We start from the raw sequence: 20217 nt of genomic DNA on the forward strand, positions 1-20217 counted from the left end.
AGAAAAGCTCCATATAAAGTTTAGCAGGTAGGGGATCAAGGAGGCAAGAGGCTGGTTTAGCAGAGTGCACCAATTTGGACAGCGTGTCTAGAGAGATAGGGTTAAATTGAGTTAAAGGGTGCACATCCTGACTAATCTTAGGCGCAGTAACAGGGAGCGTGCAGGCAGTCTGAAATGTAGGGCCTTTACCCTTGTCTCAGGTGACACTAAACAAGTTAAAACCCTGACACTGACACAAATACAGCCTAACAACACACTTACCAGGTGTACTGGGTCATATCATCAAAAAGGAGACTAATAAGTGCTGTTCAAAGATGTGACTTGTCCTTTTTGTAGAATGCACTGTCTTTCTTCATGAGTGCCTCCCTAACTTCTGGGCTGAAAACTGGGAGAGTGTATACAGCTGGCCAGGCTGTTGGTGGTGCCAATGGAGGATGAGTTGTTTGGGTTGGTGGAGATGCTGGGGGTTTCTCATTTCTAAGAAAAACAAACAAACACACACACACACACAAAGAGACAGGACTAAATACACAAATTTGAAGCATTTGTAAAAGTGTAACGCACGTCATTAAGTATAGTAACAAATCATCCAGAGAATATAAAAAGTACATACTGCGCCGGAGGAATACCATTCCTGTATTTCCCCAATTCCAAAAGGAATTTAACTTTTTGTTTTATGCGCAGAAACAGCCTTGCTACCATACTTCCTGTCAAGCCAAGCAATGTCTCTCCATCAGTTTCTTCATCTAAAAGAAAAGTAATCATTGGCAAAACAATTTCAATGCACTATATTGTCTACAGGGATGGGCAAAAATAAATAAACGTGCATTTTGATTCTCAAAGTGTAAATGCATCAAAATAAAATACAAAATACAGCAACTGCACCATATATCAAAATAAAACACAGTATTTCATATTTTCCACCAGTTAGCCTATTTAGTTGTAACTGATACAGCATTTCTTACATCATGTACCCTATATATATGGCATGGTGAAGGCATATGGCAGCCTTATCATCAAGGTTATAGAGATCAAGCGGGGGCTAATCCTTTTCTTCACCAGGTTTGGTTATTGCCCCTCGTCATCTGTTATCTCAAAAGCACGCAGGTGGTGGTTGTACAGGGAGGGGATAAAAAGTTGTGAAAGCAAAACGTCTGATGAAAATAGGGATGTCCTCCTCAATCACATCTAGTACAAAAATGTCATTGATGGTGTACTTTATGCTGTCAAGGCAAAGCTGGCTGACAACTGAAACATTCTCCTCCTGTTCGATGTTTCCAGCACCAAATCTCTGCCCCAAGACCTATTCGTACCTGATGTGAAAGAGACCTCACCAGACAAGAGCTTCCCTTCTCCATGTACTCGTCCTGCCTGGGGACATCCACTGATGTGATCTCCCAGCACTGCCTTGGTTGGTGACCTTTGCCCAGTGTGAGGCAGATGTTTTTAAAGTTGCATGTATTTCGGGCCAGTATTTATGCTTTCCCTCAAATCACATACACCACAGGTGCCTCAAGGGTCCAAATTGTTAGATGAGTCTTGGATAGTGGATCAAATAATGAAGTTTTGGGGTGACTCTTCCAGGAGACAGTGAATTGAATGAAGAGAGGAAGTGTCCAATTTGGATGGCAAGGAAATCGAGAATGCTCTTCTTGATAGAGGGAGAAAGAATTATGTCCCCTACGTCTCTGCACAGAAGGTAGAGCTCCCAGTGTGCATTTCCCTCTGGAATGTAATGACCAATAATGAAGGGTAAAAGATGAAAAAGGCGCCACCTTTCACTTGCAGAGCCTGGCAAGCGACCATTTCTCAGTGCAGTTTTGTTTATCTATTGTGGTTTGTTTCCCCTATCATTTTGGCCAAATTGAAATGCATCAATCTCATTAGATATGTTTTCCAAAGAAACAATCTTTTCCTCATGCAGGGTTAAAAAAGGTTGGGACAGCACTTGGGGCACAAAACTTTCCAAAAAGTCGTGCATTAAATCTGGTGGAAAACACGAGGGGACATTAATATAGTCCAGAGCATACAAGGGACAATCACTGACCACACCGTATGTTCGTTTTGATATTTCAGGGTTTTCCCTGAGAGCCTGAAGGTGGTAATTGTGACTTCTGGCGTTGTATAATAGTAAGTTCTTCCACAGATAGTTTTTTTTATATGTCCGAATGGTCTATCATACAGAAACGACACACACACCCATGTCTAAAACTGCGAGAAAACCCTGCTATATCCCCTACCCACCCAACAAACACACACAAATAAATAAATATATATTTTAACAAAGAAGCAACATTTTCTAAGTCATTCATGGTCATTCTTAAACACAATGATTTAACCAATCTGTATCCATTACATCCACAATTCAACTAATGAGCAGTTCCGTGGGAGCAACGGCCTTGCATATTCAGTCAACATCTCTGCTGTTGAAACTTTGTCTTTGGAAAATGAGACAATGGGACTCAAACGGGTGGAATAAGCCTCAGATGGGTGGACCACCAGGCTAAGCATGAGTGAGATTTTAGTACTTTAACATGTTTTTTCCCCTTTTCTTTCCCCATTCAGATAAAACAGTGTTCCAAAACTCACAGGAAACCAGTTCGTTATGTTAGCCTGCAAGGTTCTTATTTGTCAAAATGAATTATTCACCAAAAATTATAGGCTATTCACTATAACAAGAGCTCTGCAGTTTTGAGTTCAGCTCACATCACAACCATTCACAATTAAAACTTAACAAAACAAAATAGTCTTTTATTCTTATAGAGCTCGTAGCCATTATAAATGACTACGAGTTAATGTTTAACTGCTTTATTGTTTTAGAGCCAGGCGACCTCAACGGAATACAGTCGATTTTGCGGGGGAAAGCTTGCTGAGAGCTTGCCATGCAAGCCCAACTGTGTTTCATTCAAATCAATTATGTCAGCAACATAGAAGCTGACTATATTTAATCTGGAATAAAAAAGCAAATTTTGCCATTTTCGAGTATGAGCGTCGCTAGACTGTGACAGAATGTGGGCCTAAGGTTCAACTGAACACCCAGTCACTGATTATCTTATCTCATTGTCTCGACAAGTCCCTGAACGTTGGAACAGTGAGGCATATAAGAGGTGCGTAGTACCGGTATGGAACGATCTGACAGGATCCAAGAAACCATTACAAAACTCTAACGTTCTCTCCCGTATTTAGAAAGTAGCAGGTCAGCATTGCCTTGAATCGTCCCTCCCGTAGCTCTTCCGGGTGTAGATTATCTACATTTCCTCCCACGCATTCCTAATAAAAAGCAGGAAGGAACAGCGTACGGGACAGCACACAAACTGGAAAACGGACAGCGATAAATTCCTTGAAGTCACATTATATTTGAGGAAGATGGGATTAGGATTCGTTTTTCCAGGATACGCGGAAATCTTCAACGGGCAAGAGTGGAACTGACCAGCAATTTGATTTTACATTTCAAAGAATATGCAATCTATGCGTTATTTTTCGTAGTCTAGGATTTTAATTATCAAACCTATACAAAATCGAGCCTTTGATTAAATCAGTAATTAATTACGGACTACTATTTGGGAAAACAGGATGTCGTCTTACAGTTTCGTGATCACACTGATTATTGTGGTAGCATGGGAAGCGCACGGAAAACCGCACACTCTCCCATCACCGGCAACGCAGCTAAATTCAACATCAACCGTTCACAACGATGAACCATTACATAATATCACAGACAAAACAACGTTTGGGTCACGAATTTCTACGATCTTGAGAGATCTTCCAACCCTCAAAAATATTGTCATTTTCATCTGCGTATTATCGACTTTGCTCATCACATGCCTCGTCATTAAAGTGTACAGGTAACGTTCGTGCTTATCTCTGTGTTAATGCGCTTGCCTAGTTTAGTTAAGGTCCCATATTACCCTCAAGCAACGTCTGTCACTTTATTCTTGCATTTCTTTTTGTTTTTAGAATTTTAATAAGAATATCACCATTAAAACAGCTGTTTGGCGTTTATGTTTTTGCGTCACATCTGTTCCCAAAAGCTTAAGATGGGGGTTTGCAAATGATGCGGAAACATGTATGGTCGTGGCAGTTGTCATCGACAGGGATAATGCTGTCGCTTGGTCTGAAAACACTCTAACAAATATGAAAGCATAATGGACTGTGCGTATGGCCATGATGGTACATGTGCGCTTATCCATGTGCGCAAATTCTAAAGCCAAATACACTTGTTTTAATCCCCCCAAGCAACTGGGATGTGAAGACCTAACAGTCTATTTCAGTCTCTGTCTGAAGCTCGTGTGTACTGTGCTGAAACGTTTATCTTAAAGCCATTTACCTGCAACTTTACCCTTCTTGCCAATCTGTTTTTGTTGTATCTGTTGTCACAGAACTGGGAAAAAGATCAGAAAAACACGAAAGTATGATATAATTACAACTCCTGCTGAAAGAGTGGAAATGGCTCCTTTAAATGAAGAGAATGAAGATGATGATGATTCAACCCTGTTTGATGTCAAATACAGGTAACATGATCAAACACATCTGCTCAGTCATGAATTTGTAATTAGGGGTTATGCCAGACATACAACTCAGTCAGTCAGTACTCAACGTGAAACACAGGTCATCCAGCTTCTTAGAGTGACATACTTTTTACTTATGATGTAAATCCATGGAAAATTCAGTCTAACAATAAAATTGTGCATTATGGAGTACCAAGAGGGAACCCTCTCACCAGAAAGAAATCATGCTCTCTCTACTTTCACATGCCTGGTTTAAACATTTACAGTGACTGCTGTTAATTATTGCTGTGTTATTTTGCATTTGAACAAACTGTAGAGTTATAATTTAATTAACTGAAGCCGTGGAACAGAATTAGATTTAAGACATGCTCAAGGTTAAATCTTAATTTGTTGACGTAAGCTGGTGCATATGAATATGCATTTTCGTTTAATATCTTTTTCATTTTTTAAACTACAGTTGTACTGAAACATTTACAAGAAGGCTGTGGCCTCAGAAGCTTTGTCATTAAAGTTTTTGTGTGTAAGACAGCCTTACACAGTGTTCCCTCAATAAATGGGAAATGAGAAAAACAGGGATACTGAGGTTTTAACTCCATGTGTTTAATATGATATGGGAAGAAAACAGCATGCCTGGTGGCATGACAAACCATATGACTCTGCCACAAACCAAATAGTATGTGTGTGGGTGGCCCATTTTTGTGAAAATTTTGTGTCACAATTCACTCACACGTACGCTCGCATAGTACATACTAAACTGCCAAAAATGATACATCTGCCAGTCATGACTGAGAGAAAATTTTGCTTTTTAACTGTTTAGAAAATTATGGTCACTCTGTTTTTTTTCTGTGAAGATGTTTTCTTTCATACTAAGCATTCCGATACAGCGTTTTGTGGCTTGAAAATAATGGGGATGGCAGTGTTTAAGTGCCACACTTAGAAAACAATTTCACTGTGTTGTTAAAAGCTGAGAGAATGTAGACTTCTCCCTTCCGCCCTTTCAATTGTTCTTTGACGCAGATCCAAGTTTCCTGTGAGCAGGATGTGGCCTCCTGTTTACCTGATATTCAATGCCCTACCACCCAGTACTGCTTAGTTTGGCCATTCCAGAAGAATGTGCAGTCTACACAATAGCTCTTCACAATCCGACTCTGATTTTTTTTATCAATTTGTTTAATGTGTGCAGTGTTTTTTTTTGTGTGTGTGTGTGTGTGTTTTGTCATATGTTTTGGCTAGCCGATCCATGAAATTGTTTAGAATGAAGTTTTGAGAGAATTTTCACATAGTCCTTAAAAATCCCTATCAGACAGAGTCCTCTACTATATAAGGAAACCACCTACATTACTATCCATGTCTGATTCATTAAACCTGCCTCCTCCCTAAGCTCTGCCAGAGGAACAAATGTCTAGGTTGTTTTTTAGCTTTTGTGATTGGTCAGATAGTTCAGTACCCCACTAATTACATTCATTCTCTGTTTTATTTTCCCCTTAGGTGAATGCTGTCATTTGTGAAGGTTGGTCACTGTTCATGTAAGTTCCTTGGTATCCCCACTCAAAGCGCCTAATGAGAACAGAAACCTGAATGGGATATCTGCAGTTTCCTTTCTTTCCCGTGCTCTTTTTTTCAGTGGTTGAATAAGGACTTGTCATGATGGATGATGATGTTTTGAATTAGCACCTGCATGACATCCAGTTCCAAGTCAATTTTTGTCATTGCATACAGTTTTGGTTGTGTTTGGTCGTTGCCATAAAAACAATGAAGTGACATAATTTAGTGGAAGTACCTGCACACTCATGTGGCCGAGACAACACCAAATGAGCTGTACTCAACATTCACTCCATGGACATGTTCCTTTTAATGGAAATCTTTTTTATGAAATGAGGATTTGTGAAGTACAGACTTGACTTTTTAGTTTTCTGACTCCAAAGACATGAGAAATGAAAGTAAGCCTTGACTTAATATTCCTTTGCTGAATGTTTTCAGTATTGCACTCATTTCTTTCTAACACTATATTCCATGTTCTAATGTTCTATTACATTACATCATGTGAGTAGTTTGCTCAGAAAGTTCTTTCATAGCTTGAACGAAATCCAAAGTTCATCCAAAAATTTCAATCAGTTCTCCTGCTTTTTTTTCTCTACATGACTGGATTACACGCAGCTAAAAAACAATCTAATCAAACAAGACAGTAATATCCTAAGCAAGGTGTATCTCTATTTAGTTACTAATTTTCATCCTAGTTGAAGACAGCGGGCTGGACTCAAGTAAATTATGTTCCTTGAAAGGAAAGAGAATAATACAAACGATTTTGATACTTATACAGTTTCAAAAAGAAAAAAAGACCATGACTTTAATGTGATTTATTAAACAGTTAAAGTTTTTACAGTTTAATATGATAATATATATCATTATCTGTATATACTGCATGAGAATCATTCCTTAGAGTTTATTTTTAGAAACATGTCATAAAACTATGGAAATTGGTGACTGAAATGTATATATACCCCTTGTAATTGATTAATGTATGCCCTCAAACCACTAACTGTGCGCATTTACTGTATGAGGCGGTTCAGCATTCAGCTTAACACTGCCCTTCTTTTGTTTTTTTGAGGGAGAATATCTCCCATATTGCTGCTAACAGAGGCAAAGAAAAAAAAAGTTTCAAGTGCATTTCAAGTCACACCTTTCTAAAGCACTTGAATAGAATCAACAGTATCTGAAGATTTAGAGAGAAGACTTTGTTTTGACCATAATTAGGGTAGTCTACTGCAGAGTTTTCAGTGAGCTTCTCAAAATTTCAATCTTTCAATCTTCATAGAGGACTTATTATATGTAACTTCTTTTTTGTTTTTTTGTTTTTTTTTCCCTCCAAAAATTTAACTACGCAACATTATGTTTGCTCATTGTAAATGCAGTCTTATCATGTTGCACCTGTGCTGTGGGTGAACACGAAGGACAAACATTTCCAGAGCTTTTGGAAACTAACATGCAGTCTAGGACTGTTCATGATTTAGCCATTCAATTGCAGGGACCTTAGCCACGCTTTAGAGAAACTCCAGATAACCTAAGACTGAGTCAGTTTGCAACTTTCCCAAACATGTAATGGCCTGAAGAGGAAATGTTTATCAAATACTCGTCTGTTTATGGTGTACTGCATCTATTCTATTGTCAAAGCTTTGATCTGACAAGATCGCTTAAGGCATGCAGTTGATTTTTTTTTTTTTTTTGCAAATGTTTTGCAAATGTTGCACCACACTGTTATACATGGAAATGTTCAGTTGTGTTGTTGAATAAGAAGGCTGCTCTGTAGAAAAAGAAGGATAATAGACATGGGAAATGGACTTTCCCACAATATTAGTATTTTAATTTTAATGTGGAAGGATACAAAAAATTTTGCACTGAATCAGAAATGTTATCACTTTTATATAAATATTGCATGACTACCTACCTACAATTATTTACAAAGCAGTCCTTGGCTACAGAGAAAGCAGGAAGATAAGTCTAATAGACGTTTGCTTACAGTGACCACTCAGTTATTGGTCTATACTTGTCAAGTCTTTCAGACTGAAAGTCTAGAACAGATGTAGAGTAGCTTTTCCTATTACATCAAAGTCATGCATTCAAATCACTATCTCACTAACCATACTATTTTGGTTGAAAAAACTAGAGAATGAGAAAACTAGCACAGATGCCAAGACTTAAGAGATCCTCAAGAAGTTAATAGAATAAACCGATGTCTTTGCCCATTGTGGAAGTGGCACTTCTGTTTGGCAGCACAATATGTCTGTGCTGCTCAGGTGACCTTGAGGTGTGTGTGTGTGTGTGTGTGGCAAGTAGGGAATGGTAATACCAGTGACAGAGCCTGTTTCCAGGCTACCCTCATAAGCTCTTAAGCTGGCAGGAGGTACACTCAATAACCTTGCAGAACATATCCTCATATTCTCCTCAACAAATGTATTTGCCCTCCTGGTATTATTCAGCTACTCAAAATGATGTTCCTAAGTAATCGAATATTTTGGTTTGGAATGAAAAAGTTGTATTGCTCATTTAATGAAGAGCAATTTAGCAAATTTGTAACTGTGAACCAACTGGTTAGAAAAATAGCAAATATTTAATTGGTCATAAACATTTGAAAAACCTGCTGTATTTTAAATCAGCTGTAGATGTCCATGTTGCATCTTGACTAGAGTGGTCCATCCATACCTATGTATTCTCATAATATAGCGTGTGACATTGTTCTGTGATATCCCTGTGTGTTTTTCATGAGTTTTGTTTGTATCTAATGTTAATGTTGAAAAACTCGCTACTTCATGTGCTATTCATTCTGACAATTTTGATGTTGATCAGATGCTGATGAAAAAAGTATTTGGTCCCAAACAGCAAAATTACACCCAACTAATGCTATATACTTTATATATGAATTTGTCACTAATAGCTAACAAACTGGAATTGTCAATTATGATTATATTTTAATTATTTAATTATTTTAATTTGTACTTTTTTGTTTTGTTTTAGAGATCATTTATATATGTTGTGGTTTTCATAGAAGAGATGTAGTCATTCATCATTTTATATGTGACCTTGTGACCTTGAAACCACTTTACCTAAGACTCTTTATGGTGGCCTCTACAGAGGCCTTTGTGTCTTTTTTTTTGTCTTTTTTAACGACATCAGAATTCTCTCGAGTTACATTTCCTCTGGACTTTGTTTGGTTAAACTACATTTCTGTTAACTGCATCGTTTGTCTTGTGGGAGTACATGCATGTCATAGTTGTGAACTCATTGCATTAAGTGAAGATACAGATATACCCCCCCCCTTCAGGTCCTTACATTGAAATTGGCTTAAAGGGGTTTGTGTGAAAATCCTCTAGTCAAACCTTATGGTGTGCAGCATTACAGGAGAATGCTGTGAAGAATCCAGATGTTTAATGACATTTTTGGAAACGTACTGAAACCATGCCTTGGCTCTAGTTTCTATTCAAGGCTTTTTTTCTTTTTTTTTTTTTTTTTTTTTGGGGTGGCCACTGAAAACCACAAATGATAATATGTTCTTTCTGGGTGTTCACTACAACATGACAACATGACTTGTCTTGACCTGTGATTTCTTGTTTTTTTTGTTTTTTTTTTTTGTTTCTTTTTTTTTTCCAAGAGCATCAGAAAAATAACTGTCGTGTAATTGCAGTATGAGAGTCATACCAAAAATAAACTAGTTTACAAGAAAATGTCTACAACTGGATTGATTTGGGACATTTTGTCTTGAGTTTCCGAGTAGACCTATGCCGTCATTCCTCTCATAAGAAATGTGTTAAAACGCATTCTCTCCTAACCGTTCAAATCTAATGGCCTTGGCTATGCATGAAGACATATTGAAAAAAAAACCACCTCCTTCACTCTTTTAAAGTCGGCCACAACAACTTCACCCATGACTTCTTCAGTCTCCCTCTCTCTCATACAAAAACAAAGGCGGCTTTCAGACTTCACTGCAGGAATGTGCATCATCAAAGCAAATTTGCCCAAAAAGAAAAAAAAAGTTGTCACTAAACACTGGGACAACTTAACAAACATCCAGACATAAGGAACCCTTTTCCATTCATGGAGAATGGAGACTCATATAATTATTAACACGTCTTGACAACAGGAAATGTGAGCATCTCTTTAAGATGTTCTTCAAGCTCTGACCCTGTAGCTGGTTTGGGTCTAATTTAGTTTGAGTGTATTGGTCACAGACCATTTCTATTTTTGCAAAACACAAGCATGCTTTTACGGATAAACGCATTCATTACTCCGGATGGTTTGCTGACGTCTATAGTAAGACTATTATCTATTTTTAACTTAACTGGAGGCATAATAAGAGCAACATGTAAGGCTTTAGAGGCTTCCTGTCAAAACAACACTTTTTTTTTTGTAGACAAATCACATGGCCCAAAGCACATGAGAGGCTGTTAGTTTGGTATACATGCAGAATATTTCAAATATTTGAACTAATTTGTATTAAGTAAAGCTCCCTTCCCTCCCTTGAAGGCAAACATACCCATTTTTCAAAGAAAAATTAAAAAAAAAAAAACAACCAAATGTCTAGGGAGACCTTGCCAGGAAATGTTATCCACTCAAATATTTAATACAGCTCTCCAGGGACAGGGTTGCTGATAAACATCTTGCAATGTGAATATTCTTTAACGGAGAGAGATCAACAGCGGCACACACTTTTATTCCCAAAGAACAAAATGACCTCTTTCAGAAACAACATAAACAAATAGATTCCATACAATTTATGGACAGAATGGTTAATACTAATGGCCATCTGGATATTTTTTACATTGAACTCATCTTCAAAATGAAAAGGCCTCTTTGGGAAGAGCAATACGGTAAAGTGATCCAAAATAAAGTCACTGTATTCAAATTCCAAAGAAGAGTACATTTCCTAAGAGGTGACTTAGCAGCAGCCTGTACTTGTGTAAATATGAGTGTGTGTGAACAGCTGGGTGTGTGTGCAGTATCTCCATGAGTTTGCATACCACTCAGTGTTTACCACTGCCTATGCATACATCACTGTGGATGTCCAATAAAACTTGAAATTGAATACTTTCCAACGGTAACTTAAGCAACACCTAACTGTCTTCAGTATTATGTTTGCTGTCACTCCACATTCACTGCATTCATTGTATGTTACCGAGAACACACGCTGCTCTGCAACTTCTTTTGTTACTTTTACATATAATTACTCAGTATTTAGTGTTTGAGTTCAATGTAAACCTCTACATCAGAGTAACTTTATACCTTGCCCTTGGCCTAATTAAAAGAAAATGTGCCTTTTACATGAAACATGATGATGGTATGAAATAAAACTGGTGAAATAACAGGGGGGTTAAAACAGCGACTGTCCACTTGAGCACATTCCAGGCAGACGGTGGGCGGTGACTGAGGCCACCTAAGGGGCATTTCTTGTGTAAGTGGACAGAGAAAAGGTTAGCATTTTCACCATGGTAACATTCTCAACATTAAGACACCATTTTTGCCAACAAAAGCACAACTTGGTTTAAATAATACATCTCTACAAACAAGTTGCTGTGAAGAGAATGCGTATGTTTAGTCCTATGCTCACCACTGCTGCCATCTGGTGGCAGAGCTGATTCTTTGCCAGAGGACTAAGAAGATAACACATGGTTCCCTAACTCTGGTTCTGGAGGTCTATGGACTTGCTAGTTTTTCTCTAGACCTCATAGCTAGTAATTGATTTTTCCCTTCAGAAAAAGGTGAATAGACTCTTTAACCAATCAAAAACCACTGTGTTTGGTTAACATGAAAATGGGCAGAAATCTGGAACACTGGGAGAGGATTTGAGGAATTCAAACACATCGAGGAACTTGGTGACAAAAAAACATTTCAGTCATTATGTAACCACAACAGTATAAACAAATATAGCCCAAAGGTGAGGAATACATAAGAATAAACGGGCCATTACTAAGTTACAGTCAGTTACCAATGAAAAATACAGTCTTTAAATTGGCTCTAACCAAAACAGGCACAAAAAGTGGATTTCCACGGGCAAAACCTCTGACTAAATCCCAAAATATCTGACTTTTTGCCATCAGGTTTCTTTTATAGCAAAAAGACACGTGTTCCAGAAATTAGGAGACAATGTTTCAAAGACATTCAAAAACTTTCTGATTTCTGTGCGTTACAAGACAGGTTTAGACCCTGACACAGCAGTGCAGGTATTTCAGAAGTTCAGTATTTTAGTTCAGTGCATTTTTAATGTATAGTGCATCATCTCCGAACTCGAGGCAAGCTCTGTGGGAAATCTTTGTAATGCTACATTCTTCCAGGTTTTCATTTAAACACACAGCTGAACATCACTCATAGTCAGTCATCACTCTGGGTGACCCGATTCCTTCAAGAACAGTTGAAAAAGTTGTCTCAGTGTTCCTCGGCTCATGTCGGAGGTCTACAGACCCCTGTGTGTAGCTGAAGGGCCCCCTGTCTGTGGAGAGTTCTCAGAGTGCGGAACTCCAGTGGCATGGTGTGAGGGCCAGTATGGGACGTGTACTCATAAGTCAGTGTGTCATAGTAGTGGTATTTAACCGGTCTGCCCTCTGCATCACGAGCGAAAGGCCAGAAACCATACAGGTGGATCTCCTCACAGAAACGTGTGGCCATGGTATACATTAGAAGACCTGTGGTAGGCCTCTTTATCTGCACCTTGTTGGTCAGCCAGTACCTGAGTGAATTCAGTCACATCAAGATAGCAGTATTTAGTAACCTTATTGCATTTGAATATTAAGTAATACTGAAATGAATGAGAAACATGGGTCATGAATTTTTAAGACAAGCATAACCCCCCCCCGCACCCACCATAACAATCACTAGAGGACCATTAAAAACACAATCTGTAGGATTTCAAGAGAGGGGGGGGGGGAAGCAGAGAGAGAGGAAGGGAGAGAGAGAGAGAAAGAGAGGGAGAAAGACAATCATAATTAAATAAACTCTTCATGGATCATGTCTGTCGGCAGGATTTACTTCAGTTGGCTTTATTGGCTTCAGACTATGTTTAACCATAACTGTTATAAAATGTACAGTGCTCTATAGTTTCACAGTGGTGTGGTTACCATAGTGAAATTAAGGCTTGTGTGTCATGTACATAAATACACACATACGCCCCAGCCAGACATCCACCTGTCAAGTCAGACCTGCATTCGTTTCCATTGTGACATTTGAGTCAAATCGAATTGCTCGAAGAAAACACATGGGTGAAATTAAGCATGCATGCAGAAATATCATTCCATTAGCGAAACCCGGCTCCCACACTCACAAAAAGACGAGGAGACCGTTGAACAATATCCATTAAAAAAGCTCTGAAGCTTTTCCAATCTTAGCCATCCACTCATCCTTAAATAAATCCTCACAATGAGAAGTCCTTTCTCTGCCTTTCAGAGGAGAGCCACAGCGCACACATGCAGGGAGAGGAGGAGGGGCACTGGGCAGGACAGCAGAAAATGAATCCCCAAATGACAGGGGGTTCTGGGACCTACATCACAATGTCCCATCTGGGCCTCTCACTCACAGCCTGGGAGTCTGGGTCTGTACAATGACAGAGACTGCTAAAGGGGGGAGCTAGTCAGAGATCTAGCAGCGCGGTGTCTGCACTACTGAGAGGTCAGCCGAGGGGGAAAGGTCATGCTATTTAAAGAACACCTCACATAGGACTCCAAATACATGTGCCCCGAGGGGGAGAAGGATGCATCGTGAACTCTGTGAATGACCTTTTATGAAAACCTGTGGGATCAGACATTGTCTGAATACATATCACTGTTTCGCTCGGGTAATGATAAAAGAGGAAAAGGAGACAGGAATAGGAAAAGAGAAAAGATTCAGGGATAAATACACTAAAAGACCACTGCCCTTGCTACGTGACTACGCCCTGAATAAGGTTATTTTGTATGCTAAGGAAAGCGCCTGTGGTCGGTTAGGGGAGTTAGCAGCATTAATGTTTTGGATAAAAATAGACGGAGACCTGCTGTACTCTTCAAGCAAAATGCCCATCAGACCAGAGAGGAAACCAGGCACAACACACACTCCTCTTACACTCCTCTTACCCTCTAACGGCGTTGAGCAGTCGGAGTGAGGGTATAGCTGTGCGTACATTGACAGTATGTGTGAGGATAAGGCGGACTGCCCACTCCACTCTCTTCTCTCCTCCCTTAGCCATGAAGGCAGGAATCCACAGCACACTACCACTCAGACTCTGCAGACGCCGAATGAAACGCTCTCTCCACTCCTCCGTCTTCAGGTCCTGGAAAGCCCGCTGGACCACCGACGGGTTCATGGTCACCAGGTTGGTACGGCGACCCACGTCCCCTGAATACTCCTCGACTGGGGCCAGGTTACACCTAAGACAAATGCAAAACACACAACTGAACCTACACATATCTCCACCTCTCATAACGTAACAGACAATAGGACGTATATCATAAAAAGCTCATTTTAAAAATGCCGTTTTAAAAACATATTTCATTATATTTACAGTGCAGACACATACAAGAAATCATAGGCTTGGTCTATTAAGCCTGTCAACTCAATAACTCACTGTGTGGAAATCAGTACTTCACATAAAAACCATTTATTTGTAAATATCGATATTATACACATATTCATACACATTTAGGTCCCGCCCCCCTCTCTCTTTCCTTTGGGCAAAGCTTTTTACCTGCCTGAGGGTGGGAAGACAGTCTGCACCTGATTTTGTGTTCAAAAGTTATGTTCATCATCTGTCATTCACCATGTCACCTAAGGACACCCATACAAACATCTCAAAAAAACATAAGAATAAGGGAAAATCAGAGTGGAACACTTTTTGGGGGCTTTTAGATTAATGTTGCTCTTGAAGCAAGGAGCTAGACAGTCCCTTAACACTCACTTATTTATTCACCAGCTCCTACTCATACAGGTAATAATAAAAGAATGTGTTAATCTCCTATAGCGTGCCAAGAACCAGTAGCTAAGAATAAATGCGTGACACACTCTTAACTCTTCAATGACTAACCCTGAGCATATGTCTAAGCGATCTGCCCACTATTAGAGTCACTTTCACTCATCAACATTGTCCAAGTCCTGAAAACTCATGAGTTAATGAAAGTCAGGAAAGTGGGAATTAAAGATTTGGGTTGAGAACTAAATTGAGTGTTATCATTCAAGTCAAGTGAGTCCTTCAGATCTGTCAAGTCACTGTCTGCCCGATACCATCTTACTCAGGGTGAGCTGGTTCCTCGTGAATGTGCCCAACTGCACATGCACATGTAGGGGAGCACGCGCACACACACACACTCACAAAAACACAACTATTCCTGCCCATCTAAGTGGACGTGCATGTGTCAGGGACAGGAGCTCAGTAACACTACAGCTCCAGTGGTGAACATAAGGGCCAGCAGCTCTCATTACAGAGGGGAGAAGGGTCAACAGGGACTTCCAAAAATCGCCCTCGCCACTCCAACTGTGAAGGGTTATCAAGTCACTAGAATTACTTTGTGTGTAGTATTGCTTTCTTACAGAGAGACAGAAAGCCGGGGGGGGGCAGAGAAGGAGAGAGAGAGAGAGGAAAAGAGGGAGAGAGAGAGAGGGAGAGAGGGAAGAACTATCTACAGGTGATTTTCATGAGGAGTAGAGCAACAGACACCTCATTAGATTTTCTACCAGTAGCCAAGGTGTTTCAAAATGTCAAATTTTCTCAAAAGGTATCTAATTGCTTGAGCACTTGAAGTATCACAATGTGATTAAAAAAAAAAGAAAAAAAATGAAAATCAAAGATTTAAAAGTTACTGAGGGTAACAGCTGTTTCAGAAGAGTGAAGATCACTCTTTCTTTCATACAGATTCTGATAATAATAAAAAAAAACACAGATGGTTGTTATCATTGCTTTTTAAAACCTACTTTAAAAAATGCTAGAGACTAGAGAGCACTTACAATGCATTCAAATAAATAACGTTGCCATTAGCATTTTTTTTCTTACGGTCTCCTTCTACAAAAAACAAACAAAAAAAAAACCTTTCATTTTACTTTCATTTTACTTCATCTTTTTCTGGGAGGTCAAAATACTGGTCCGCGTCTTTCAGCAGGAGCATTCACCTGATGACAAAATCATGAGCATCAATCTCTGGTCCACAGCTGCTGTTGAGTAATATCCCTGAGTTCCCTACGATGGCACACAGTTTGTAGTGTTGGTTCTTCATGGGCGATGAGGTGGGCAGGAGTCGATACAGGTTCTCAGAGATGTTAGTTGTGCTCTGTCGATCGAAGATATAATGGATGACATCACCAGGTTTCCATGTACCCTTCAGGATGGAGATGTCTCTCTCTGGGTCCAAGAACTTCAGGACGCTCTTCCTAGGTTAAAGAAATTTTATTTTCCAGTATGGAGAGATAAAGTGTAAGAGTGTGTGTTTGTGTGTGTGTATTTTTGCAAACTGCTGTGTACCTGATGAGGTCTGAAAGGGTCTTGTTGAACGTCCAGGTTGATGTGGAGAGACTGGTTTTATTCTTTGCCATTGGAGGAGATGGAGGTGGAGGTGGGGAGCCAGAACTTGTGCCTTCCATAGAGCTTCCTACGGAAGTGGGATCAGCCCTCAAAGCTGCATTTCTGAGTTTAGAGAAAAGGTTGGTGACAGGAAAGTCCATTTTAGTGTGAATGCTTTTAGTTTGTTACTGTGATGTGAACTCATAGAATGTCTGAAATTTAAATGGTTTAAATGCTTCTTCCAAGGATATGAAGGAAAATGCTTTAAAGATTCAGTATTTTATATATTTGTATTTACATATATATATATATATATATATATATAGTATTCAGGTATCCTTGTTATTACAATTCTCTTTTTGCCTCATGTTAAATAGGAAACTAGAAAAAGATTAGAAAATACTAATTTGACAAGCCTAAATATTTTACTGCCGGTACTGATCAATAATTTAACCAGACAAAACTCATCAGATAATCCACATTCTTAATTCTCACTGGTATGTTTCTATGGAAACAAGCTATTTAATGATTTTTCATTAGGGTTTTTTTTTCTCTACTTTGGAGGAAAGACCACAAGAGCACAAAAAAAAATCGTAGCAGTGGTGCAACAGTGTCCATAATCTTGCTAATTATTTTAGCACTGCTTTGCGAAAACAGTTGCTTCTCCTCAGGGGGCAAGACAAAGAAGTACACAAGTGGAGAAAATAGCAAACCTGTTAGACTTGGGAACAAAGTTGTGAAGGTAAAACTTTCTTGAATCTCCGATATTCCTGACCAGAAAGAGAGAGAGAGAGAGAAAAGAAGAGAGAGATTGAGAACAGTCTTAGAGAGAATATCTCAGTGAATTTTGTCTTTGAATCCCACTCCTAAACGAATAGTCAAGAACCTGCAATTGGGAGAAAGATGTTCCCCTGAATTCAAAAGCCACAGAAAGCTCCAGCAGTCTGAGTACACAGATCCTTAAAGTACATTCAAGTGAGCAGTGGTCCCATCAGAGACACATTAAAGATACAGGACTGACTACTCATCACTTCTGAGATAAAAAGGAAATCACAGTGAAGCAGAATCTCAGATAGGGACAATCACACTTAATCTAAAGTGTAGCGGTGAGAGACTCGCCAAAAAAAATCCCAAGAAGTGGGATCAGTGCTGCATATAGCCTCCCAGTTGAGTTTAGTCAATTACTAAAGATTTGGCTATAGACACAGCAAGAAACTAATCAAGGTCCATAAACTGAACCAGTGGTGGATTTAGCCGTGGGCAACAGGGCAGCTGCCCAGTGTGGCACGGCGTGCCCGCAAAATTCGGAACGGTGACATTTGCGTAATCGGTTTTCTATCGTTCATTTACATGTCACGTCAATACTACGTCACCGCGTGGGTCAATTAATCTTGTCGGAGTGGGCACCCTGATTCTAGTTTGTGAGCTAGGTAGGGTGCCATACAAGCTAGAACCCCTACTGAACTGCACTGTACAAATCACAGACCTTAGTTAACATTTAAAAGTGAGATGAATGACTGGAAGTAATCTTGAAGAGCAACAAGTAATGAAGGACCAACTTCTTGCCCGTACAAAGCCGTGGATCCTTGTCCTTAGTGTCCTCATTTTAATTGAATAACATATGGTTGGATGAATCTTAAAGATGCAGAGATACAAAGACTAGATCATTAAAGTTAAACCCATGAAGATTTGTTTTGACAGCAGCGTCTCCTTGGCAAATGGGCCCCTGAAGGCGACGAGCGTGTTTAAAAATTAAAACTCCCTCAAACTTCTTCCAGCAGCTTGGCTGCATGCAGCCAAGCAAGAGATGGATCTAAAATAAAAACCCTCAAACATGTTCCAGAAAAAAAGAGTGTATTTAGTACACTCTCTTTTTAGTTTCATTATAATCTCTTGTTTAAAAATATCTATCTTATCTGATACAAGGAATTAGTACTGCATAGCACCATAAGAAATCGAGAATGAATCCAAGCAAAACAGATGAGAAGATTCAGCCTTCTATTATATCTGTCAGCCAGTAAATGAGGTGTGAAAATCCCAATTAGGAATGTACAACTGCATCTTGCACCAAATAAATCTCTGGTAAGCCTGCAAACAAGGGATAAAAAAACAGCTATATTGAGAGCAAGTCTTAGTATTTTGGGAGAAAGTGTAACACAGAATTCCAGTGTATAAAAATGGTAATGTAACCAGTTCGACACAGCTGTGGCATTTCAGTGCTAGAGTATTCCCATGAGTAATCAATACCCTTTGTGCCTCACTTCTAGCTACACACATTTCACTCAGATACAACCACAGGGGGTTACATTTTCATCATGCAGTTTTCTCTCAAACCCTCAACCCCCCCCCCCCCCCCTTTTTTTTATTAAGGGGTTTACAGTACAGTATATGTTCTAAGCGACAAGAATTCAATTTGTGCGAGATTGAGAATTTCAGCTGCAGGGCTCAATTATGTGTGGTGAAAAGTAAATTGTTCCTTTTGTCTCTAGGCTGTTGGTTCTCTCAGTGACATATCAAACATTTATCCCTACACGGCTTACAACCACCCACCAAACACTCCCTCAGTCTAACACATACAGCACCTGAAGAGCTAAACGGAGCCACTGGAGAGTGTAAGAGAAATACAAAGCTTTTAACATTTGTCAGAAAACCCTGAGGTTGATCACATGCATCTGTTAACAATATCACTGATTCAAGATTTTATCCCCCAGGACAAAAGGATCACAGCTCTTTTTGAAGAAAATGTATTAAGAAGTAAGTAAGCTCATACCTCATCTTAAGACATCAACCCTCACCCTCATCCTTGTCATTCAGATCATAAGAAAGGTAAATATCAATACCATAGTAGGACAAAAAATGGCGTACCTATTAGTGATAGAACTGCTGAGGGTATGAATGAATTTATTTCCTTCAGACATCTATTTGAGTAAGCACTGGTAACTGTAGGAAATCATAAAAGACTGTTTAAATAAGGATAGCTGTTGAAAGTATTTGTGTTCCTCTCAGTGGACTATCTTCTTGACTTTTGTCAAGGTGTTGATGTGTTAGTTAATTATGCAACAGTTACAACTTCATTTTTAGGTACAGTTGTCCACAAATATGAACTAAACAATTTTGTGAGAGATCGGACACACACACACACACAGAGAGAGAGAGAGCGAGAGCAGTGTAATTAAACATAAAAGCAGAAGATACTTATAAATTAAAAAGGCATATCCTTCAAATAGCCCGATATTTGCATGATATGTGGACGTGCCAGAACAAAGCCCGCTCAACAGAACCACTCACTCTTTGAAGTATATCGACTGCCTCAAAGTATGGATGAATCGATTGCAGTAGTGGTAAAAAAATATCAGTGGGATCAAAATATATTATCCACAGCATAAAGAAATTCATCTACGTTTTAATTGAAGGTGTCTGTCTGCGGTACCACGTGTATGCAGGTCAATCGGACGCCAAGCATTCTCAACTATACTTACGCGATTTCTTCCTCGACTTCAGAAATATCGGCAATAATTAAAAACAGCACAAGAATAGTTACAATTCCAAAAATCAGTGTCCGGAATTCAATAGGCATGACTTCGCTGAATAATTGTCTCTCTCTGATGAAGACTGTAGATGCACTGAACTACTGAGTGGTGACGAGCAGCCTTTAATATTCTTTCATCGAGGATCTTCACAATGGACGATGGACGCAGCAAGACA

General features: G+C 39.3%; 2 protein-coding genes and 1 long non-coding RNA gene across 3 annotated transcripts; 1 reads left to right on the forward strand and 2 right to left on the reverse strand.

Moving 5' to 3' along the window:
• Window positions 1-295: 295 nt before the first annotated feature.
• LOC115805531 (uncharacterized) lies at window positions 296-3213 on the reverse strand. Its single transcript, XR_004025108.1, has 3 exons — window positions 3119-3213; window positions 614-746; window positions 296-477 (listed from the first exon to the last, which is right to left on the reverse strand). It is a non-coding gene; the product is annotated as an uncharacterized LOC115805531 (long non-coding RNA).
• A 96-nt stretch (window positions 3214-3309) lies between these two features.
• Window positions 3310-7067, forward strand: fam174b (family with sequence similarity 174 member B). The gene is made up of 3 exons (XM_030766145.1): window positions 3310-3845; window positions 4380-4511; window positions 5997-7067. Exons 1-3 carry the CDS (start codon window positions 3574-3576, stop codon window positions 5998-6000), a joined length of 408 nt encoding a protein of 135 aa, XP_030622005.1. The 5' UTR covers window positions 3310-3573; the 3' UTR covers window positions 6001-7067.
• Window positions 7068-12437: 5370 nt separating this feature from the next.
• Window positions 12438-20089, reverse strand: st8sia2 (ST8 alpha-N-acetyl-neuraminide alpha-2,8-sialyltransferase 2). The gene is made up of 6 exons (XM_030766427.1): window positions 19992-20089; window positions 17226-17282; window positions 16474-16635; window positions 16125-16382; window positions 14099-14392; window positions 12438-12723 (listed from the first exon to the last, which is right to left on the reverse strand). The coding sequence occupies exons 1-6, from the start codon at window positions 20087-20089 to the stop codon at window positions 12438-12440; spliced, it is 1155 nt and encodes a 384-aa protein (XP_030622287.1).
• Window positions 20090-20217: the final 128 nt, after the last annotated feature.

Source organism: Chanos chanos, chromosome 2, assembly GCF_902362185.1.
Source record: "Chanos chanos chromosome 2, fChaCha1.1, whole genome shotgun sequence".
Lineage (NCBI taxonomy): Eukaryota > Metazoa > Chordata > Actinopteri > Gonorynchiformes > Chanidae > Chanos > Chanos chanos.